The sequence below is a fragment of the Microtus pennsylvanicus genome, chromosome 9 (assembly GCF_037038515.1).
Source record: "Microtus pennsylvanicus isolate mMicPen1 chromosome 9, mMicPen1.hap1, whole genome shotgun sequence".
Classification (NCBI taxonomy): Eukaryota; Metazoa; Chordata; class Mammalia; order Rodentia; family Cricetidae; genus Microtus; species Microtus pennsylvanicus.
The window spans coordinates 49839201-49860410 of NC_134587.1; the positions used below are offsets into that span (position 1 = coordinate 49839201).

Sequence of the window (21210 nt, forward strand, 5' to 3'; positions counted from 1 at the left end):
TCCTAATGCTGGGATTATAGGCACGGATTGCATGCATGGTTCTCTTAGGGTTTCCATTGCTGTGAAGACACACCATGACCACAGAAACACTCATAAAAGAAACATTTGATTGGGGCTGGCTTACACTTCAGAGGTTTAGTCCATTATCCTCATGGTAGGTATCATAGTGTCATGCAGGCTGGCATGGTGCTGGAGAGGTAGCTGAGAGTTCTACATCTGGATTGGCAGGCAGCAGGAAGAGAGAGTAAAACTGAACCTGGTTGGAGCATCTGAATCTCAAAGCCTACTCCCAGTGACCATTTCTCCAATAAGGCCACACCTATGCAACAAGGCCACACCTCCTAATGGTGTCATTCCTTATGGCCCTATGGTGGCCATTTGCATTCAAACAACCACACTGGCTTTAAAAACAAAAACAATAATGACAACAAGAAACAAAACAGCAACAGCAAAACCCACAGAGATGATAAACACTAAAGTTTAGCTCCCCATGCTAGAGGGCAGGTGCGTCTGCCCATGAAGCCGTCTCCCAAGCCTGTTGTGTAATTGTTTTTTTATTTCTTTCAAGGGCATTTTGAACTCTTGCTCTTATTTTCTGTTCAGAACGTCCTTGCCTATATCTAGATCTTGAAGTATTTTCCCCTATGTTTTTCAGTAGTATTTCAAATTTTCACATCTGAATTGATTTCTCTACATGTTGAGAGACTGGAATCTACTTTCATTCTTCTGGTGGACATATTGCTTTTCCCATACCATTTGTTAGAGAGGCTGTCTTCTCCAACATACATTCTGGAATTTTGTCTAGTATCAGACAGCTGTGGCTTCATGCTTTTATTTCTGCGTCCTCTACTCCAGTCTTCTATATATCTGTTTATGTGCCGATATCATGCTATGTTGCAGGTTGGCTCTGTATGTATGTGTTGCCAAGGCTCTGTAGTATCACTAAAACCAAAACATTGCAATCTATGCAAAACAAATATAAGGTCTATGGAGTGGGGATAAATTTATCTAATTCACCTCTATGGCCCCATTTCTTCATGCCACACTTTAGATGCAGTTCGTGCATAAGGCATATGGCATAAAGGTCATTGAATCTAACTTTAGCCATAGATTGAGAAGAGAGGGAATTGAGAGCCCTAGATAAGGGAAGCAGTGTGAGATTATATACAACAGCACCTGGTTTTGAAGGAGATTGCTATTTCTTTCAAAAGGATAAGAAAAGAGTGGAAGGCAGCCACACTGAAGGAATTTATGTTGGATATTTTGAGTTCCTTAGTATGAAGTGTTATCTTCCACTGAGGGTCACCACGACAGTGACTTGAGGAGACTGACTAATTGTGTCCACTGGAGTCTACCAAGGACTGTCTAGGGCGACAGCAGGGTTTTCTGACTGACACAGCAGCCCCTGATGAACGCATTTGTGTTTCATGCTTTATGACATGGAATAAGCGATGTCAAGTATCTACTCATGTGTTTCCAAGTAGTACACAGAGAGTTTGTGAAAAATATTAAAGTTATGGCATTTTATTCCTGCTCTCATCCAAAAGGGAAGATTGAGAAAGTGACCAGGGTATTAAAATTATATGATTTCAGCTTATCATGTAACAAAATCAGGTAACTGCTTCTCTAGTTTGGCCGGGTCTTCCCTGCTGGAGAAGCACACTGATGCTACGTAATTTATTGAAAGGATCATGTAAACAGCGGACATTTGACGCACATGCATGGACAGGCTGTCTTTGCCACATGCAAAGTTTTTCTTATTCATTGATGTCGTTTATGTGTGAAATAATACCTACCATCACCAGGAAGCAACACATTTTGAGCATCAAATTTTATCTTAATTCCATTTTAGTAGGAACTGCCCCAAGAGTGATTTACTGTGCATGCCTTCATCCCACAAAATGTTCTGATACTAAAGAAATTGCATTAACTTCTATACTCATTGCTATAAAAGATATGCTTTCATTGTTGGTTTGATTCATAATAAACACTTTATGGGAAACACGTACAAAAAAACAGACAATGGGGGCACTACACGTAGAAAACATGCTATTATAAGCAAAATGGTAAAGAATATAAACTTGAGTTTATTTTTTAGTGCTAGGGATTGAACATAGATCAGTCAAGCTCTTCCCAATAACAGACATTCCATCCCACCAAACCTTAAAATCCTAGGATCTACAGACCTCGGGCTATATGTATTAAATTATTATGGTCAACAAATTAAAACAACTAACAACTAAGGTCCCAAAAAAAGCAGAAATTAAATGAAAAACAAACAACTGAATCTGTCTTAAAATAAAAGTTACATAAAAGGAATTGATCGTGATGCAAACAATTGCAGAGAAAATAAAAAATGAAGGTGGGGAAGAATAGGAATAAACTGCCAAGTATAGAAAACTGGCCAAGGGATGTGTACCAATAGCTAAGATGTAAGCAACATAGGAAAAATTTCATCACTGAAAATTTCTCAGCATGGTGATAATTTTTTGTTGATTTAAATATTCTGCTTTATCACATATTTATAGGCACAGTATCATTTTAGAGGTTCCCATGCTCTGCTGGCACATCTGGTCATTTGTGGTGAATTGATACACGGTTACAGACATCTGGGCACCTGGGCAGCACGGTGACACACAGCAGTGTGTGCTGTTGAGTCTTCAGCTCTCCCTGGGCAGCATGTCAGCATTCACTGTGGCAGCCACAGTGCCGTGAGCACCGTCTTCTGGGTTTAACAGTTAGTTATTCCATGCAGTTAGATCGCCTCTTCTCCTCAGTAAAAGATTCAAGGAATTTGAACTAAAATTGAAAAAATTATGCACTACTGTGAAGAACATTAGTCACAGAAATTATTATGACCCTAATAATGCCTAATTTCTTTTAAATGCCCTCTTTATATTAGAGAAAATAGTAGAGGGAGACACTCCAGGGGTAAAGCGTTTGTTGTACAAGCAAAGGACCTGCAGTTGGATTCCTAGTATGTATGCTGATGTGGGGCACAGCAGTGCACATCTGCATTCCCAGCCCTGGAGAGGCACAGGCACAGGATCCCTGGAGGTCACTGTCCAGGTGGCCCAGTCACATCTGGGAGCTCCAGGGTCAGTGAGAGATCCTTCTCAAAAGATAAAGTGGGGAGTAATTGAGGAGGACATGCAATATCTTCATCCACACGTGTGACTGCACATCCATCTGTGTATGTGCACACACACAAACACATCCTATGCCACATACACACACATGTATACATACCTATGCATACAAACACAACACAATAATGAGAGAAAATGAATTTTTATAGCTATGTTGGGCTCAGATGGAAAGTGTCAAGGTGCGTTAAAAATCTGAAACACCGAATAAACAGAAACCCCACCTACAGAAGCCGGTAATAATAAATAATGTTGATCTAATGCTATATTCTTAGTCATGCTTTTAACTTAAGAGCATCTGAAACCTGGCCCATTGCATTGTTTCTCTAAACCACCTTGGAGCTCTTGAAGCCTAGTGGGTGATAGGAAGGGGTTATTGTGACTCTAATGGTTGCTCCACATATTCCATAAAAACAGTTGATCCTTAGGTGATATTCACTGTCAGCTGGGTAAACAGCTAAGCCATCCAATAAATGCTCATTATTTCCAATTTTATTTGCTACTCTCACCTGGTTTGCCTGTGTCAACACCAGCACCATTAAGGGCTATGGCCCCTTACCTGGGGGAAAGGCTTATATGTTCTAGCCACTAGGAGTCTTGTTTCTCAGCCCCTCAAAACTCCTCTTAAACAAACCTGAGAATCGTATTTTAAATGTATGTGTGTCTCTATATGGCCTGAGGCTTATGACTATAAATTACAACTCAGTTATATGATTTTTTATCAAAGACTTTCTCTATAACAGTTCATTTTTGCTCAGTTCAATCCATAAAAAGAACAAAAAACAGGTTCAGAGTATATAGGTTAAATACACCATCGAGTTCAGGGTGATATACATTAGATACAACATTGTGTTCATAATGGTATAGATTAGATACACCATTGTGTTCATAATGGTATAGGTTAGATACACCATTGTGTTCATAATGGTATAGATTAGATACAGCATTGTGTTCATAATGGTATAGATTAGATGCACCATTGTGTTCATAATGGTTAGATATACCATTGTCTTCATGATGGAATAGGTTAGATACACCACTATGTTCACAATGGTATAGGTTAGACACACCACTGCTTCACCAGTTCCCATTCTCCGTTTCCTCCCCTGTGTTACTGGGATCATACTTTATGGGATGGGTTGCATAAAAAGTAAAAATAAAATACTATATGGAAAATATACAATATTCCCCATAGTCCAAAAGCTTATATGGACACTTTACTCTTGCTTAAAGATTTATTTTATTTCAGTCATGTGTATGTTATGTGTCTGTGTGTGGTTATGTGCACACAAGTATAGGTGTTCACAGCTGCTAGAAGAAGAGGGCTCAATCTGGTCATAGGCAGCTGTGAGTCAGAGGATAAGGTTTTGATGTGAGACATTGTCTCCTAGCAACGCCAGAGGCTGTACCAGACAGTCTCCCCAGCATGGCTCCCCCAATGTGAGCTGAACAAAGACACAACAATAGACATGCCAGAGTGAAGGGTAAAGACCACCGGTACAGGCATCAGAGGAATGCTGGAGCGGGAGAAAGAGTCTTCCCCAGGGAAGAGCACACTGACTGCTCATCCAATGGCAACTGGTTATTCCCAAAAGCACACATGTAAATGTACAGATGGAGAAGGTTATATTTAGGAACATATATGTATGTACACATATATACAATTGTACATATATGAATGTAACATTGAACAAAGAGGGCATGATTTTGAAGGAGAGCAAGGGAGATTTATTGGCTGTTTTGCAGGAAGCAAAGGAAAAGGGGAAAATAATGTGATTATATCTAAATCTCCCAAATAAAAAAAATTAATTAAAAATATTCAGAGTAAAATTAGAAGGCATCTTTCTGTTGTTGTTTTCTTAAAGACAATATAGAAAAGGAGTCCCTGAAGTTTTGGAAACATTAAGAAAGTTCTTTCATCCAGAAACATCTACTAATGCTAACACTGAAATAGATTTCAACTTTTGCTGACTGTAATGTGACAGAATCATTGCCTTTTATCGACCGGAAATTCTGAATCTCCTTCGAGTCTGCATATGAGCTGGCCTTCGTGGCACTGAGTCTTGGCTCTGAACTAGTGTTCTCTGAGTGTGCTATCCTGTTTCCAGTTCCCCAAACACACAACAGGGCTTCCTTCTGGGCATTGCAAGTTATTTGTCTTTCAACTCTAATTGTAAGTAGAACATGAAAACCGCTTTTCTTGGAGAATTTACACAGGTTTGGAAGGTTCCGACAGGAAATACCATACTTACACTGATTCCTCAACACGTGGATATGTTTAAAGGTGTCATTAGCTCTGATCTCGGTTGCCATGGTGCAGCAGAGAGTGAAGGCTTGGACACAGTTAGGGCCTGTTTTTTTCACACGTTCTGCTCGCTGCTCACACGTTTCATGCTCACTATGTCTGGCTCCGTCATAACAACACTTCTTTACCACTGGATGTTTGTATGTAGCAGCTGAAACGATGTCAATACGCGTGTCCTTACCACCAACAGTCGTAGATCTCAAGTGTCAATTTCTCTACCATCAAAGGACTCCCTCACCAGATACTCGGGGAAAACAAACATTTTAGATAGTTTTATGCGAGGAAATAATAAAGAACTGCTTTGTTCGTGGTAAGGATCTGGCCAATGAAATCCTGAGTTTGTGTGAAGGATCATTTGAGGGGTGAACTGAACCTCCACAGGCATCTTTTCCCCACCCATTGCATTGCAATTAGGGAAAGCCCATGTCTTCTGCTCTGGTCTTGAATGCAGTAACCGCAGTGCTATACAATTTGTGGACTACCTTGTTCTCTTATTTTCTGTTCCAGGTAATCTGTTGACTGGAGACTCACGCCTTGGGCTTCATCTATGAGCGGGAGAATGGTCAGTGTTACACTGTTGTTATATTACTTAAAAATAGGTCTTGTCCCTGCAATATGACCCGCAATACTCTCATCAACTAAATCGTTTGTTGACTTAATTACGTGTCACTAATTGTTTATTTTTCCTAAAATCATGAGCCTAGAAAGATCCCCCATAAGCCAGGTTCCCATGGTGACTGTACCACTTCTATTATAAAGAACATGAATCCATAAATCTAGATGGCTTCTTCAAATATAACAGGCAAGCTGATCCCAGACTCCCGAACAGTCACCAAAGCATTAGAGCACCTTGAATTTCCACTTCGTGCTGCCAATCACTTACTGGCGTAAGACTTATTTTGAAGGCTTTATCTGTGAGAGAGAAGGAGGTGTGGAAGGCATAAAATCCTTCTAAAACAGTCGCACGACGGTATTCTGTTGCACATCATTGCGGCCCTCTAACAACCTCTAACAAGCACTGACTCCCTGGCCGGATACCGAACCAGGACTTCCCACCACCCTGGCCCAGGACCTCATCCCCACCTGGGAGTGGTTTGCATCAGTTACATTACTGAAAAGAATTACTGGGAAAAAACTAATGTTCTATAAATGAGTCTTAGATTGAAGATTACCATGTTCTTTGATGTCAAAGTGTGTTGTTCCATTGGTGGAAGTGTCTTCTCTATATTTAGCCTGAATCGTCCATCTACCATATCTGTGGAAACCAGATGTTTGAAATCATGGAGGGCAACAAAGAGTTTTAATTTATCAACTCTAGTAGTTTCTGTTTGGAAGAGGTAAGAATACACACACACCCTAAGTAAGTTTGGAGGAAAGATATTTAAAAAATAAATAGACATAACTGAACATTTCAAAAATAAAATAAATTGTTTAACAATTAGTTTTTCATATTGCATTCTTTTCCTACATATTTGACTTTAATATAGCAATTTTGTTAGGAGAACTAATAAGAATTTCAGAATTTACTTAATCCAGGAATATATGTTCAGTTCAAAATACAGCAAAAAAAATTTAGATTAATGTGTCTTGAAAGATGGCATGCTAGTGATGTAAATCACACCTCATATAAGCAAAATTATATTTGGAAACAAAGCACGGCTTGTTTAAAGAATAAAATAACCTGTCCAACAACCTTCGTTTAAAAATATTGAGTGAGGTTGAGCAGTGGTAGCTTATGCCTTTAATCCCAGGACTTTGGGAGGTGGATCTCTGAGTTCAAGCTGAGCCTGTCTACACAGTGAGGACAGTCAGGGCTACACAGAGAAACTCTTTCCTTAAAGACCAAAGGCCAATAACCAAAACCAAACAGGCAAAGAAAAAATTAGTGAGTACTACACTGAGATTTTAAAAAAGGTCAAGACAGAAGAACCGCAGACCTTATAGCAAACAATCCACACCAGTTCAGATTCTCACACGTATTCTGAGCAGCTTTGATTCATATGAGTTATCGCATGTCACTGGGGAAAGAGAAAAACCGTATCTACCATGCAGATAGGGGATGCGATCAATGGAGGAGATAGCACGGTTGTCATGACTATTGTCCTTGCTCAACAGGTATTTACCGAGGACCGAGGATGCTGAATTGCTGAGCTAAATGAACACTATGGACAAGGGCCTTGATCTTAAGGAGCCTGGGGTCTAACATGGGGAGGGGGTGATAAACGAAAAATGAGTAAGACATGGAGAAGAAAGAAAATACACAGGACAAGGAGGTGGAGAGTGAAGTGGACACTATGTCATATCCAGGGATGGCATTTGTACAAAGTGGCATTTTCCCATGCCCCAGAGAAGAGAACTATGAAGGAGAATGTGTTCTGTGCATAGAGGACAGCAGACACCAAGCTGCTAAGACGGGAGAGTGGAGTCTGATGGATTCCAGTGATCTGCCGTGGACAGCTGGCACGAGGTGACATCTGTGAAATCAGAATCATAACACAGCAGACTCGATTCTGCACTAGGGAGCCTATGGCATTTTAAGAAATTGTATAATTTTAAATCATCCAGATTATTTCAGCCTCCCAACTTCAGTCGACGATTTTCAGAAAGTGTTTTCAAAATGAGCCAAATACAATTTCCCTTAGAGAGGACACAGGACAAGTGACTCTAAAGTATTTCTACTGGAAATGTCTGCAGTAGCTATGCATAGTGTAGTATAGAATAGTATAGTATGGTACCGTATAGTGCAGTACAGTGTAGTATGGTATAGTACAGTATAGTACAGTATAGTATAGAATAGTATAGCTGCCCTTGTCTAATATAGTACAGTATAGTTATTATAGTGCAGTATAGTATGGTATGGTATAGTACAGTGCAGTATAGTGTAGCTGCCAGTATAGTATAGTATAGTATAGTATAGTATAGTATAGTATAGTATAGCTGCCCTTGTCTGAGACATCCTGCTCTATGGTCCTTGAGGGCAGGGATTGTAGGTCCTTGCATGTGAAGCCAAATAAGACAAAATTTCCTAGTCTCTCTCTCTCTCTCTCTCTCTCTCTCTCTCTCTCTCTCTCTCTCTCTCTCTCTCTCTCTCTTTCACACTCGCGCACACCCACACACACACACACAGAGACACACACACACTCATTTAGACTAAATCTCTGCACCTGCTAGGCATAAGTGCTCTCCCAGTAGACCATAACCTAACGCCTTCTCCCCAGAGATGGACACTCTGTTAGGATGAAAAGGTAAAAAGGACAACTGAAGATTGTTTTCTCTTCTAAATTGATTGCTCTCTCTATAGAAAGAATGGGTGGGAAATTCTTGGAACTTTCTCTCTCTCTCTCTCTCTCTCTCTCTCTCTCTCTCTCTCTCTCTCTCTCTCTGTGTGTGTGTGTGTGTGTGTGTGTGTGTGTGTGTGAGAGAGAGAGAGAGAGAGAGAGAGAGAGAGAGAGAGAGAGAGAGAGAGAGAGAGAGAGATCTGTGTATTTATTTACTAAAACAGGGTTTTGCTATCTGCTGAAGCTGGCTGGCAATACCTACATCTAAGGGATTCTCTTTTCAAGGTGTGCTGGGAATCCGAGACTCCTGGTCTGCTGGGCAGTGCTCTGGTATCTGGAATTCATTTCTGTTCTGCTGAGAAGTGGACCTAACTTCTACCATCCTTTGGAAGGCTTCACATAGCCACATGTGTGCTGTCCTTGGTCAGAGCAGGTGCTCACTTAACCTTTCCTCTGCCCCACAAACAAAATTTCCAGGTCTTTTTTTTTTCATAAAACAACTTATTAACAAACACTTTTACATACTTGGGGTTAGAAGGAATCTGGAAGTCAGGAAAAGACACAGCTCCAGTAAGATTGTTTCCTTGCACCTTGTCAACTTCTGATCCTTCAGGGTCCTTTAGAGAAATAAAAAAACGTGCCCGCCTTATGTCATTTTTCGTTGTTATAAAGTAATACCTGTAACCAGGTAATTTTGGAAGACTAGAGATTTATCTTGGCCACAATGCTGGAGGCCAGGGTTGTAAGGAGATGACGCTGTGCAGGGAGGAGCTGCCCTGCTTTGACTCTGGATGGAGAAGCAGAACCGCAAGCAAGAACTCAGGAAGAGTTTGTTCATGTGACCAGAAAGCTCTGGCACAGGAACAGCCCTGCTCCGTGTATCCGTCTGTGAGGGAAGCATCATGGGACTAAGCACATACTTACTATGAAAGTTAAGACAGTTTCCCGTGTAACTGGCTCCAAGGCATCTCCCAGCGAAAGGACGCCAACCTTTACTGCAGAAGAAGTGATATCATCAAAAACCTTGTTGAGCAAGGACTATTCTAATTTTTAAAACAAGCATCATCAGGGTGAAAATGATTTAAGAGACAGTGAGTGACATTCTCAAAGATTAATATATATTTTAAAAAACATCTTTAGCCGGGCGGTGGTGGCACACGCCTTTAATCCCAGCACTTGGGAGGCAGAAGCAGGCAGATCTCTGTGAGTTTAAAGCCAACCTGGTCTACAAGAGTGATTTCCAGGGCAGGCTCCAAAGTTACAGAGAAATCCTGTCTCGAAAAACAAAAAACAAGGGCAATTCAACAATAAAATAGTCCACAGAAAACAATTAGTAGAACATTTCAAGTATTTCATCTCTACCATTGTAGTTTTTAATCTCTATAAATTTGAAACTGATCCCTTAAAATATCTTCCTTGTCTTTGTTTATTGTGCTCAATATCTTTTAGTTTAAAGTCTTTATTTTTTTGAAATTACATGCATTAGTAGATAATTGCATGCTTGTTATTGTTATATTTACACACACATACACACGTTTATTTAGTGTTGTTCCTATGCATGTGCTTAGGGTTAACTGTTCAGGATTGGATCAGCTGTGGGGGCTCCTCCCTGGGAAAAACCAAGCTTCCCTCTCTGAGCAGCCACTGTATATAGCTGTTCTTGCGTGTAGAAGGCCTTTAAAATCTTCCCCATGTGGGTTGTGTGTCGTCTACACAGATTCACAACTGCTCCAAATACAGAGAGTGCGTGACCATGGCTACCCAGCACCGAACAGTACAAACACAACCCCAGACCTGAGATCAGGGAGAGCTATGGAACAGGAGGCAGAAGACCCAAAGATCTGAAGGAGCAGGGTGCCTACCGGAGCTCAGTTGCTAAGCTGCACTGTCTGCTTCTGGGCTGAACATAATGGTATAGCTTTTGATTCTGCTAGGGCATGGTGACACATTTTCTTTCTTCAAGGGTTTTCAACTCAAGTCATAGCCAAGTCTTGGTCCTCACACTAAAACAGAAATAGTGCCCTAAGCCCTACACCATTTCGACTCTTGGTCCATACTGTGTAACTCCACGGAGATGTCCCAGGGAATTCTGTTTCACCAGGTAACAAAGTAAAGCCAGTATGATGAGCAGGTCGCCCACATCCTGTGCTCTCCTCCCGTCAGTGCTGTCATTCCCTCATGTTGTCCCTCCCATCTATGACAAACCTGCCTTCCCTGTCCAGGTGTCAAGAAATAGTTGTTAGCAGCGTGTGGAAAAGCCAACGATCACAGGTTCTAAAGTTGAAAACTGTGGTCTTGTCTCGCTGCTTCCTCTTCCTGTTCTGAGTTATCTTAACAACCTCACTAATAAAACAGGAACATTAGTGTCACCTCCCAGTACACTCACAGGTACAAACAGGACAGAGTCTCCACATGACTCAGAATAAAAGAGGTAACAAATGTTTATGTTATCATTATGATTTTAGTGACTATTATTTGCATAGTTTCTAACCTAGTTTCTAGTTAATTTAGAATATTAATCTTAGCGTATCAGAGGCAAGATCAATAAAATCTGCGTATTGAAGCCATGACTTAATGCAATGCCTGCTTTGTGCTAGACAATGAGATAAGAGTGGTGACCAAGTCTGATATGCATGCCGTCTGATGCTCTAGGAGAGGAGAAACAAGTTGTGTAGGTTTCTAGGAGTACGGAGGTGAGACAACAAAAGAAAGGACTGGGGATGTTTCTAAGTGCTGGAGCACTTGCCTGGGATGTTTGAGGCCCTGGACTTATCCCAAGCACTGACAAGGAGGAGAGAGAGAACATGTGCTGGGGGAGGCAGGCCAAGCTGCAGTTGCAGGTTCCTGAAGGGATCCGTGAATGCGGATGCTACCAGCAGGAGTTAATGAGTCAAAGAAAAAGATAAAAACGTACTATGCAGAAGTAACACTGCATCCACCTCCATGAAGTAGCGGGAAAAGCAACTAACTTGAGTCCACAGCTGAGGGAACATAGCAGAGAAGGGACCTGGGAAAGAGGGTGGGACCCAGGCTGTGAAGAACTGAAGGACTCTGGACAATATTCTAAGGTCCTTTATCCTAGGAAGCCTTGGAGACTAAGCCGTTATTCAAAGATGCTTAAGCTAATAATCTTTCAAATGTCTTCACATTAAATACATCAGTAGGATAAGGACTTAAGAATATTCTTATAGGCAGAGACTACTATCTCATATAAGAAGTCGTCTTGTTGGAGTTAGGTCAACCATTCAGGCAATGACTCACTGTCTGAGCTGGCGACAACATCCTGACCCTGTCTAGGTCTTTCCTTTCCAAATCAATATATAGGTGCCCATGTTACATGTGTTGATTATCATACAGCCCCATTCACCTCACTATGGACATCATCAGCATCCACCAAAATTAGAAGGTCTCTACTGTCCACTCAATTTCAGATGTTCAAAGTTCCACATCTTTATGTCATTCTCCCTTGGAAGAAGCATCAGATACTCTACCGTGCTGCTGTGGAGTGTACACAGGCTTGTCAGTGTGGACGAAGAGAGAGCCATTGTCATAGAGGATTGGCCGTTTTTCTGATTTTGAAAAATGCTTTGACACGACTTCCAAATACACATACGAAAATGAGCTTTGTCCTTGAGACAACTGTTTGTCCTGAATCTGAAAAACAACAAACAAACATGACGGTGTGAAAGTGTGATTGTGAAGTCCTAAAGCGTGCTGACCTTGTAGAGACAAAACCACTGCAAACTCATAAGACCAAATCATGCTGGTTTTTGTTTGTTTGTTTTGGCTTGGTTTTTGGTTTTTTTGAGACAGGGTTTCTCTGTAGCTTTGGAAATGTCCTGGAACTAATTCCTGTAGACCAGGCTGGCCTTGACCTCACAGAAATTCTCCTGCTTTTGCCTCCCAGGTGCTGGGTTTAAAGGCATGTGTCACCATCACCTGGCTGCAAAATTGAGCTTGTGCATTGCATAGTTTTAAAGAGACACTGGAGACAGGGCTCAGGAGTTAAGAGCACTGGTGGCTCTTCCAGAGGACAAAAGTTCAGTTCCCAGCACCCAAGTGGCAGCTCAAATCACCTGACTTTTGTTCCAGGAATCCTACTTCCTCTTCTCTCCTTTGTTATTGCATGCTGTGGTGTCCAAATACACATGTAGGCAAAATACCCATTAACAGGAAATTGTAATGAATAATAATGATCCTGTTGTAGTGGTGCACGACTTTAATCCAAGCATTTTAAGAGGCAGAGGAAGGCAGATCTCTGCGAGTTTAAGGCCAAGCTAGTCTACATTGCTAGTTCTAGGCCAGTCAAAGCTATTAGAATATTGTTACAGCTTTAATCCCAGCACTTGGGAGGGAGAGGCAGGCGGATCTCTGTGAGTTCGAGACCAACCTGGTCTACAGAGCTAGTTCCAGGACAGTCTCCAAAGCCGCAGAGAAACCCTGTCTCGAAAAACCAAAAAAAAAAAAAACAAACAAAAAAAAAGAATATTGTTACAGGCAGAGATTACTATCTTGTATGTCAAATTGTCTTGCTGGAGTCAAATCAACAGTTTTGGCAATGACACTTTATCTTAGCAGGTGGCAACATTCTCACCCACTCTTGGTTGTTCCTTTCCAAGCCTTGTCTGAAAAACAATAAATAATAATAATAATAACAATAATAATAGCACAGTATAGCACTACAGAAACTAAGGCAGAGAGGATCTTATTTTCAAGTATATCCAGGATTACAAGGTAAGAATCTGTCTCATAAACATAACCAAACAACAAAATTTACTAAAACCACTACAGGAACAATAATAATAAATTTTTTTTGCCAAAATCCCTTCATAGTCTGACAGTGTAATAAAGTGTTAACATTAAGTAGTTGGAAATCTCTTTGGGACCATCAACCTCAGACATACTGAACAGAACTGCTATTGTAGGAACAGTGAGAAACCTTCACCTTATTGGCTTCTGCATGAATTGTTTTCTCCATTCTCTCTGTGCAAGACTCTGGCCGATGGCCTGGACATTCAACATCACACCACATGCTTCTGTGCCCACAGCACAGATGTACCCTCTCCAGTTTGGGTATGTGATTACCATCACCACCTGTATATTCGATGATATGGGCACTGAATATGTTAACATGGGCAGTCAAAGAAAGGACATTTCTCTGAGAACTAAGGGTTTGGAAACATGGGGTAAAGTTAACTACTGAAATCAACTGCTAGGAGATTATTACAAAGATTTGAAAACAGTAAAAATCTAGGATTTCTGTGCTGAGATGAATTATAGACATCTGAGTTCTTTCTCTACTTTGAAAAACAAACTACAGCTTCTATCACGGTTGTCAGCTTGATGTTTGTGGGTCTCCAGGGGGAGTAAGGGTGCCTCTGGATCTTTTGCCTGCTCTTGGGACCCTTTTCCTCCTAGTGGGTGGCCTTGTGCAGCCTTAGTGTGATAGTTTTTCCCCAGTCTTATCCAATCTTGCTCTGCCATGTTCAGTAGATCTCCCTGGGAGGCCTGCTCTTTTCTGAAGAGAAATGGAGGAGGGTGGATTTGGAGGAAAGGGAAGGTTGTGGAGGTGGGATTGGAGAAGAGTCGAGAGAGAAACTGCAGTCAGAATGTATTGAAAACAAAAATGAATAGCTACAAAGAACATTGATCAATAGTATAAAGCAGTTTAAAGTGATTTGCTAAAAGGAAGTGGGCGAGGAAGGGATGGAGGAGGAAAACATGAGGAAATGGGATGATTAAGAAGGGAGAAGGACAGTGAGGGAGAGAAGGAAAGAGGTATTTTGATTGAAGGGGTGATTAAAGGGCTATCGCGAAACATAGCACTAGGGAAAAATCCCAGGAATCCTAAAGGATGACCCCAGCTAAGACTCTAAGCAACAGTGGAGAGGATGCCTAAACTGGCCTTCCCCTGTAATCAGACTGATGACTACCTTAATTGTCATCATAGCCTTCAACCTGCAACTGATTGATGCAGGTACAGAGATCTACAGGTAAGCACTGGACTGAGCTGCCTGAGACCAAACCCAAGAGAGAGAGAGTAATGATAATACAGCAAAGGGCTCAAGACCAAGACGGTGATACCCAAAGAAACAGCTGACTTGAGCTAGTGAAAGCCCATTGACTCTGGACTGATAGCGGGCAAACCTGCCTAGGACCAAATTAGGCCCACTGAAAGTGGGGGACAGTTGTGAGGCTTGGACAGTCTGTGGGGTCACTGGCAATGGAACCAGGATTTATCCCTAGTGCTTGAACTGGTGTCTAAACTTTCTTTATCAATGGATACCTAGATATAGTGGGGATGCCCTTGATCTTCCTCCAAGTGGAGTGTCAGACTTTGTTGTCTCCCCATGGGAGGCCTTACCCTTTCTGAGGCATGGATAGGGAGATGGGATGCAGGGAAGGTGGAGGAAGCAGCAGGAGGGGAGGGAGTGGGAATGGGGATAGCTGTGTAAAATGAGAAGACTGTTTTAAAAAATTCTAAGAAAAAAAAAGAAAAAAAGATTTAATCATGGACTCAAAGACAAGATTATGACAAAATATTTAATTGGCATAAAAATACTTTACAGTGTCAACATGAAGCTAAGTCTTCATGGACCAAAGTTTCTCATTCCTCCATGCTTTCACTGAGCTGACCGTGAAAGCATGGCTCAGTGGGATTTCCTGTGGTGAAGGACATGTCCTGGAACTATGCTGTCCCAACACGTGGTAACTCTAGCACTTAAACAGGCTAGTGCCAGCGAGGAGATGAAGTATTGCATCAGCTGCATTTAATTCATTTGCATTTAAAGGCAAATGTGGCTAGTGGCTGCCATGTGTCATAACAGAGTGGTCAGAGAAAGTAATTGTTTGTAGAATTAACTCTAAATTTTCATAAACCAAGTATTTGGAAAACCTTTTTTTAACAGAGATTAGAACATTTATTCTCAAGAGCAATGATGGGGCAATTCCTATGTCTGGTTAGAATTTATTCTAACCAACGTTTCTCAAATATGAGTAATAGTATATATTCCTGCTACTTTTTTGATTTTTTTGAGACGGGGTTTCTCTGTGTAGTTTTGGAGCCTATCCTGGAACTAGCTCTGTAGACAAGGCTGGCCTCGAACTCACAGAGATCCGCCTGCTTCTTCTGCCTCCCCCGTGCTGGGATTAAAGGTGTGCGCCACCACTACCGGACTATTACTTTTAAATAATGAAAGATAGAAGATTCACAGCATTGACATTTTGTTGTTTACAGTGCAATAAAAAATTTATAATTTGAAATACATATAAATATTTCAAATATCTATCTATACATAAATACTTGAATTAAGCAGAAATCTTACATTTATGGTTTTTAGATATTTAAATCCAAAATAGGGACTAGAGTGATGGCTCAGTATTTGAGGATCTGGATAGGACCTGGGTTTTGTTTCCAGCCCCCATACCATGCAGCTAAGTTTTCAGGAAAGCTGACTGGCCCTTCTAGCATCTGAGGGTCTGCATGTACACAGTGCATATAAGGCACACACACAAATACACAAAGAAAGAATTTTTTAATTTAAAGATTTTTAAAATAATAATAAAAACTTAAAAGTATTAAAATAAATGCATAGAAGTCTAACTGTAGGCCCTCTGTATGTTTCCGTTGCTACTTTCCTTATCTGCTTCTCACTGTAGAGAGACATCTGTTTCTCTGGAGCCACAGAGCCTCTTCTTTTCTTTCTTTCTTTCTTTTTTTAGCATTTATTAAATCTTTTCATTTATTCTACATTCCGGCCACAGTTTCCCCTCTCTTCTTTCTTCCTTCTCCCTCCCTGCACTTTTGATCTATGCCCCCCCCACCTCCCACCCATTTCTCTTTGTCTCCCTTCAGAAAGAGGCAAGCCTCCCATGGAGTCAGCAAAGCATGACCCATCAAGTTGAGGTAGGATCAAGTTCCTCCCTTTGCATCAAGGCTGGGCTGGGCGAGGCGACCCAGCATGGGGAACAGGTTCCCAAAAACCAGCTCAAGCCAAAGGTGAGGTTCTCTCATTTTTCTTGTTTGCTGCTATCAGTAAGAAGGGCTGCAAGCACTTTGGCAAACAATCTGTATTCAAATGAGTCTTTGTGACACTGGGGCTTGAACCCAGGTCCTTGTACATGCCAGGCAAGCGCTCCACCACTGAGGTGTATATCCCCTGCCTGGAATGTCATTTTAAAAAAGCGTTTACTTAAACATGCTGTTTCTCTTGCTGATTATCAGTGAGAGCTGTTCACTGCGGTCACCAATCATTTCACTGGGGCTGTAGCACAGTGGTAGAGTTCTGGTCTAACATGAGACCACCACCCCCATATACCCCCAAGCTCTATCCCCGTGTACCATCTTCTTTGGGAGCAGGGAGGGAGTCATGAATTGTTGAGAGAAGATAAACAAAAACAGTAATTTTATAAGTTTGGGGCAGTACATATAACCATAGACTACTGAGGTCTGGACCAGTGTTAAAAGCATTTATGTTTCTCTGCTGTTTGTAATAATTCTCATAGATGTGTTAAAAACATGCATGTTTTGTTTCTTTGCTATTTTTAGTGATAATTTCATAGGCATTTCTAAACATCTCCAAATGTTTCCAAGCTGAGACAATTTTATTTCCCAATAAAAATGTTAACATTTACATCCATTGCTCAAAAAGCAAACACAATTGTCTGTTTAGAATATCGTTCAACTCAGGAGCTGGAGAGATGGCGCAGCGGTTAAGGGCACTTGCTGTTTTGCAGAGGACCTGGAGTTCTGTCCCTAGTACCCACGTGACCACTCACCACCTCCAGTTCCAGGGGACCAACATCCTCTGGCCTTGGACACCTGAACATGCACGCATGTATACTCATACAGGCACACCCACATAAAAGATAAATCCTTTAGAAAAATAATTCTGTGAACCTCAGATTGTTATGAGTTGGTGATAATCATCTAATACTCACGCAATGGTAAACCGATGCAAGATCTCTGTCAATGTTCAAAACACATACATGCTACCAAAAATATTCTCTCTGTATATTTTCAAAAGAAAGACAAAAATACATACTGTTAAGATTGTCGCGTTTTGGAATTTATTTTCTGGTGATAAACTAACAGAGCCTGAAGAGTAAGTGACGTTTTTATCAGGATAGCTTTTTACAGAGATGGTTGCATCAAAGGCATCAGAGTGGCCGTGGGCTTGGACCATGACGTTCTCTGACACTCCGACGCGGAAGACCACTGGTGTTGAAATGGCGAATCTGCTGAAACAGGCCAAGACGTAACAGCTTTGGTGACACCGTACTTCACACTGTTTCTGTGGTGTGCTAAATAAAAACATGTCTAGAAAACATCAGCACACTACCAACAAGAAAGAATGAGACTCACTGAAGTAGATGAGAGAAAGCGATCTTAGACATGTGTTAGCTCGGTGGGCACAAGGTGTGTGACACTGCCAACAGAGAGGGGCACGTGCACACCCGACTGAGAGCACGTGCACACCCGACTGAGAGCACGTGCACACCCGACTGAGACCGTGCACACCCGACTGAGAGCACGTGCACACCCGACTGAGAGCACGTGCACACCCGACTGAGAGCACGTGCACACCCGACTGAGAGCACGTGCACACCCGACTGAGAGCACGTGCACACCCGACTGAGAGCACGTGCACACCCGACTGAGAGCACGTGCACACCCGACTGAGACCGTGCAGGCACCCACCTGACACTGCCAACAGAGAGGGGCAGTGCACACCCGACTGAGACCGTGCAGGCACCCACCAGTGGTAGACTATCTTAAGTTATATGATTACATTTTAGGTTATAATACAAACTTAAGTCAGCAAGTCTTTCATAGCAATGAAGTTAGTCAGCAATTGAGACCTTTACCAAATCTGGCAGTTTTCCTGCAAAAGTGATTTGGAGGCATTTGCGGATCAATTGAGGAACCTGTAAGCCTACTCATCTGAGGTATGTGCTTAGCCAGACACAAAATGAAAGTGGGCGATAAGATTCATTTACTGAAACTTTCCTATGAGCAGGCTCCATTCTCAGCATGTTTTACACACACACACACACACACACGTGTGTGTGTGTGTGTGTGTGTGTGTGTGTGTGTGTGTGTGTGTGTGACTCACTGTGCCGTTCTCAGCATGTTATATATATGTCACTCACTGTGTTGCTACCACATTCGGTTCAGAGGGTGTCACTATTGCTCCCATTGAGGACCAGCAAACTGCTGCTCATTTGTCCTGGGTCACGGGGCTAGCCAGACTGAAGGAGAACAGTCTGTTTGTTTCCAGCATTAAAACTTTCCACCACTCTTCTAAACTGAACTTACTAAGAATTTTGAAATGAGACAAAGCCTTTGGAGCTAAAGACTGCGACGGTTTCAGTGCTCAGCAGTTGTAACCATCGTGTGTGTTACAGAGTGGTGAGCCGTGGCATGCTGAGCGTCAAAGCCCTTAAATCTGGCAGTGGTCCTCCCTCATACACATTCTGGTCCTCCCTGACATGTCTGCCACATAGTGTGCCCATGTGGAGAATCTCATCTTTGTATGCTCTTTAACAGCAGCAGAGGATCCTGAGCTTGCAGCGAGGCAGGAGGGTTCCTCTGGCATGCTTTCCCCAGGTACGTGCATGGCTTGACCCTTCACCTCTGCCCTTTGACTTCTATGTCTTCTTACACAACTTTACCCTGCCCCATCCTTGCTGATGCAATCAGTGGGCCAATCGTTTAGTGCCCGACTTCCCACTATGGCAAAGCTCTCACCTGCTCCTCCCCCTGTTACACCTCACTGCCTGACACATACTGCGTGCTCAACAGGTAGTTGCTGAATCAAGCAGTTTATCCATTAAGTGATCAACTTCCATGTTGTTCATGATACACTTTGTTACTTTTCAGGAAAAGTAAGGAGCCGTCTTTCAGTAGTGTCAACACAGTGATGAAGAAAGAATTCAGAATGTTTATCGACTCAAACATGGGAGCTCTGGTGCTGACCCTAGTTCCGACACTACTGCTTGTTTGTTTGTTTGTTTGTTTGTTTGTTTTTTATGTGAGAAAAAGAACCTGAAGTTAGGTAGGGGAAGATCCAGGAGGAATTGGGAAAGCTGAATAAATATGATCAAAATATGGTATATAAAATTTTTAAAAAATTAAAATAAACTAATTCATTTAAAAAAGGATCCCCAAGTAACTGTGGCTTAACTACAGCAAAATCATAAGAAACACAAAGAAGCTAAGCACCAAATACAAAACAAAAAGCAAAATAATTCACGTGTTTGTATATACATATAATCCCATGGTTAAGTTTTGGTGGAACAGCAATATGAGTGACCGCACAAACAGTCCATAGATTAGCCATCCACTAATCTCAGCCCTCCATGGGTTAGCCATCCACTAATCTCAGCCCTCCATGGGTTAGCCATCCACTAATCTCAGCCCTCCGTGGGTTAGCCATCCACTAATCTCAGCCCTCCGTGGGTTAGCCATCCACTTATCTCAGCTCTCCGTGGGTTAGCCATCCACTAATCTCAGCCCTCCGTGGGTTAGCCATCCACTGGCCTCAGCGCTCCCAAGACTTTCCCATTCACATGAGCCGCACACCTGGTGCCTCAGAGGAGCCCAGTGCCGTCAGGTCCGCAGTCTGGTGACTACCAGCCACACCACCCTCACACACACTATAGAATGAAGATGCTCTCCTTCACTTACGTTTGTTCCTGTCCCCAACTTTTTTCAAGGAAGGCCAAAACCAGAAGTATTTCCCAAAACCCCATGGCTCGAGATGGTACCAAAACTATGGATGTCACCTCCTTGAAGTGACTTTCCATTTAAGGAAAGTGAATGTGGAATTTGGGGATCAGCGAGGCCATGTTAATTATTAACAGCAGGAAAAGGGATGGCTACATGAGACCACTGAAATCGGAAGGGAACTACCCTTTCATGCCCAGGAGCACAGGCAGGAGGTACTATGTAGGGATTTGTAACAAGACACTTACTTTATTGAATGCAAAATAAGGACTCAAATGTGGGAGCCTGGTCCCACGAAGAAAGGCTCAGCGCTAGACAACAAGAGTCTTGCTGCCTTTGGCTTTCTTCTCTAGACCAAGTCATTAACTCTGCTGCTCTGATGTCGCTGAGCAGGCCTGTGATGCCAGTTTCTCCTCCCTGTGTCGCTCTGCTGCTCTGGTGCCATTGAGCATGCCTGTGATGCCAGTTTCTCCTCCCTGTGTCGCTCTGCTGCTCTGGTGCCATTGAGCATGCCTGTGATGCCAGTTTCTCCTCCCTGTGTCGCTCTGCTGCTCTGATGTCGCTGAGCAGGCCTGTGATGCCAGTTTCTCCTCCCTGTGTCGCTCTGCTGCTCTGGTGCCATTGAGCATGCCTGTGATGCCAGTTTCTCCTCCCTGTGTCGCTCTGCTGCTCTGGTGCCATTGAGCATGCCTGTGATGCCAGTTTCTCCTCCCTGTGTCGCTCTGCTGCTCTGGTGCCATTGAGCATGCCTGT

At 42.3% G+C, this 21210-nt stretch overlaps 1 protein-coding gene across 2 annotated transcripts; it reads right to left on the reverse strand.

Moving 5' to 3' along the window:
* Positions 1–2486: 2486 nt before the first annotated feature.
* Positions 2487–20525, reverse strand: LOC142857548 (complement C5-like). 2 transcript variants are annotated; one of them, XM_075985983.1, is made up of 10 exons: positions 20419–20525; positions 17774–17966; positions 12221–12383; positions 9654–9724; positions 9255–9346; positions 6624–6706; positions 6301–6363; positions 5934–5996; positions 5399–5602; positions 2487–2799 (listed from the first exon to the last, which is right to left on the reverse strand). In XM_075985983.1, the coding sequence occupies exons 1-10, from the start codon at positions 20481–20483 to the stop codon at positions 2786–2788; spliced, it is 1011 nt and encodes a 336-aa protein (XP_075842098.1). In that variant the 5' UTR covers positions 20484–20525; the 3' UTR covers positions 2487–2785. The 2 variants fall into 2 exon arrangements, with proteins under 2 accessions (XP_075842098.1, XP_075842099.1); XM_075985984.1 differs by lacking the exon at positions 6301–6363 and having other exon boundaries at positions 2488–2799; positions 17774–17969.
* Positions 20526–21210: the final 685 nt, after the last annotated feature.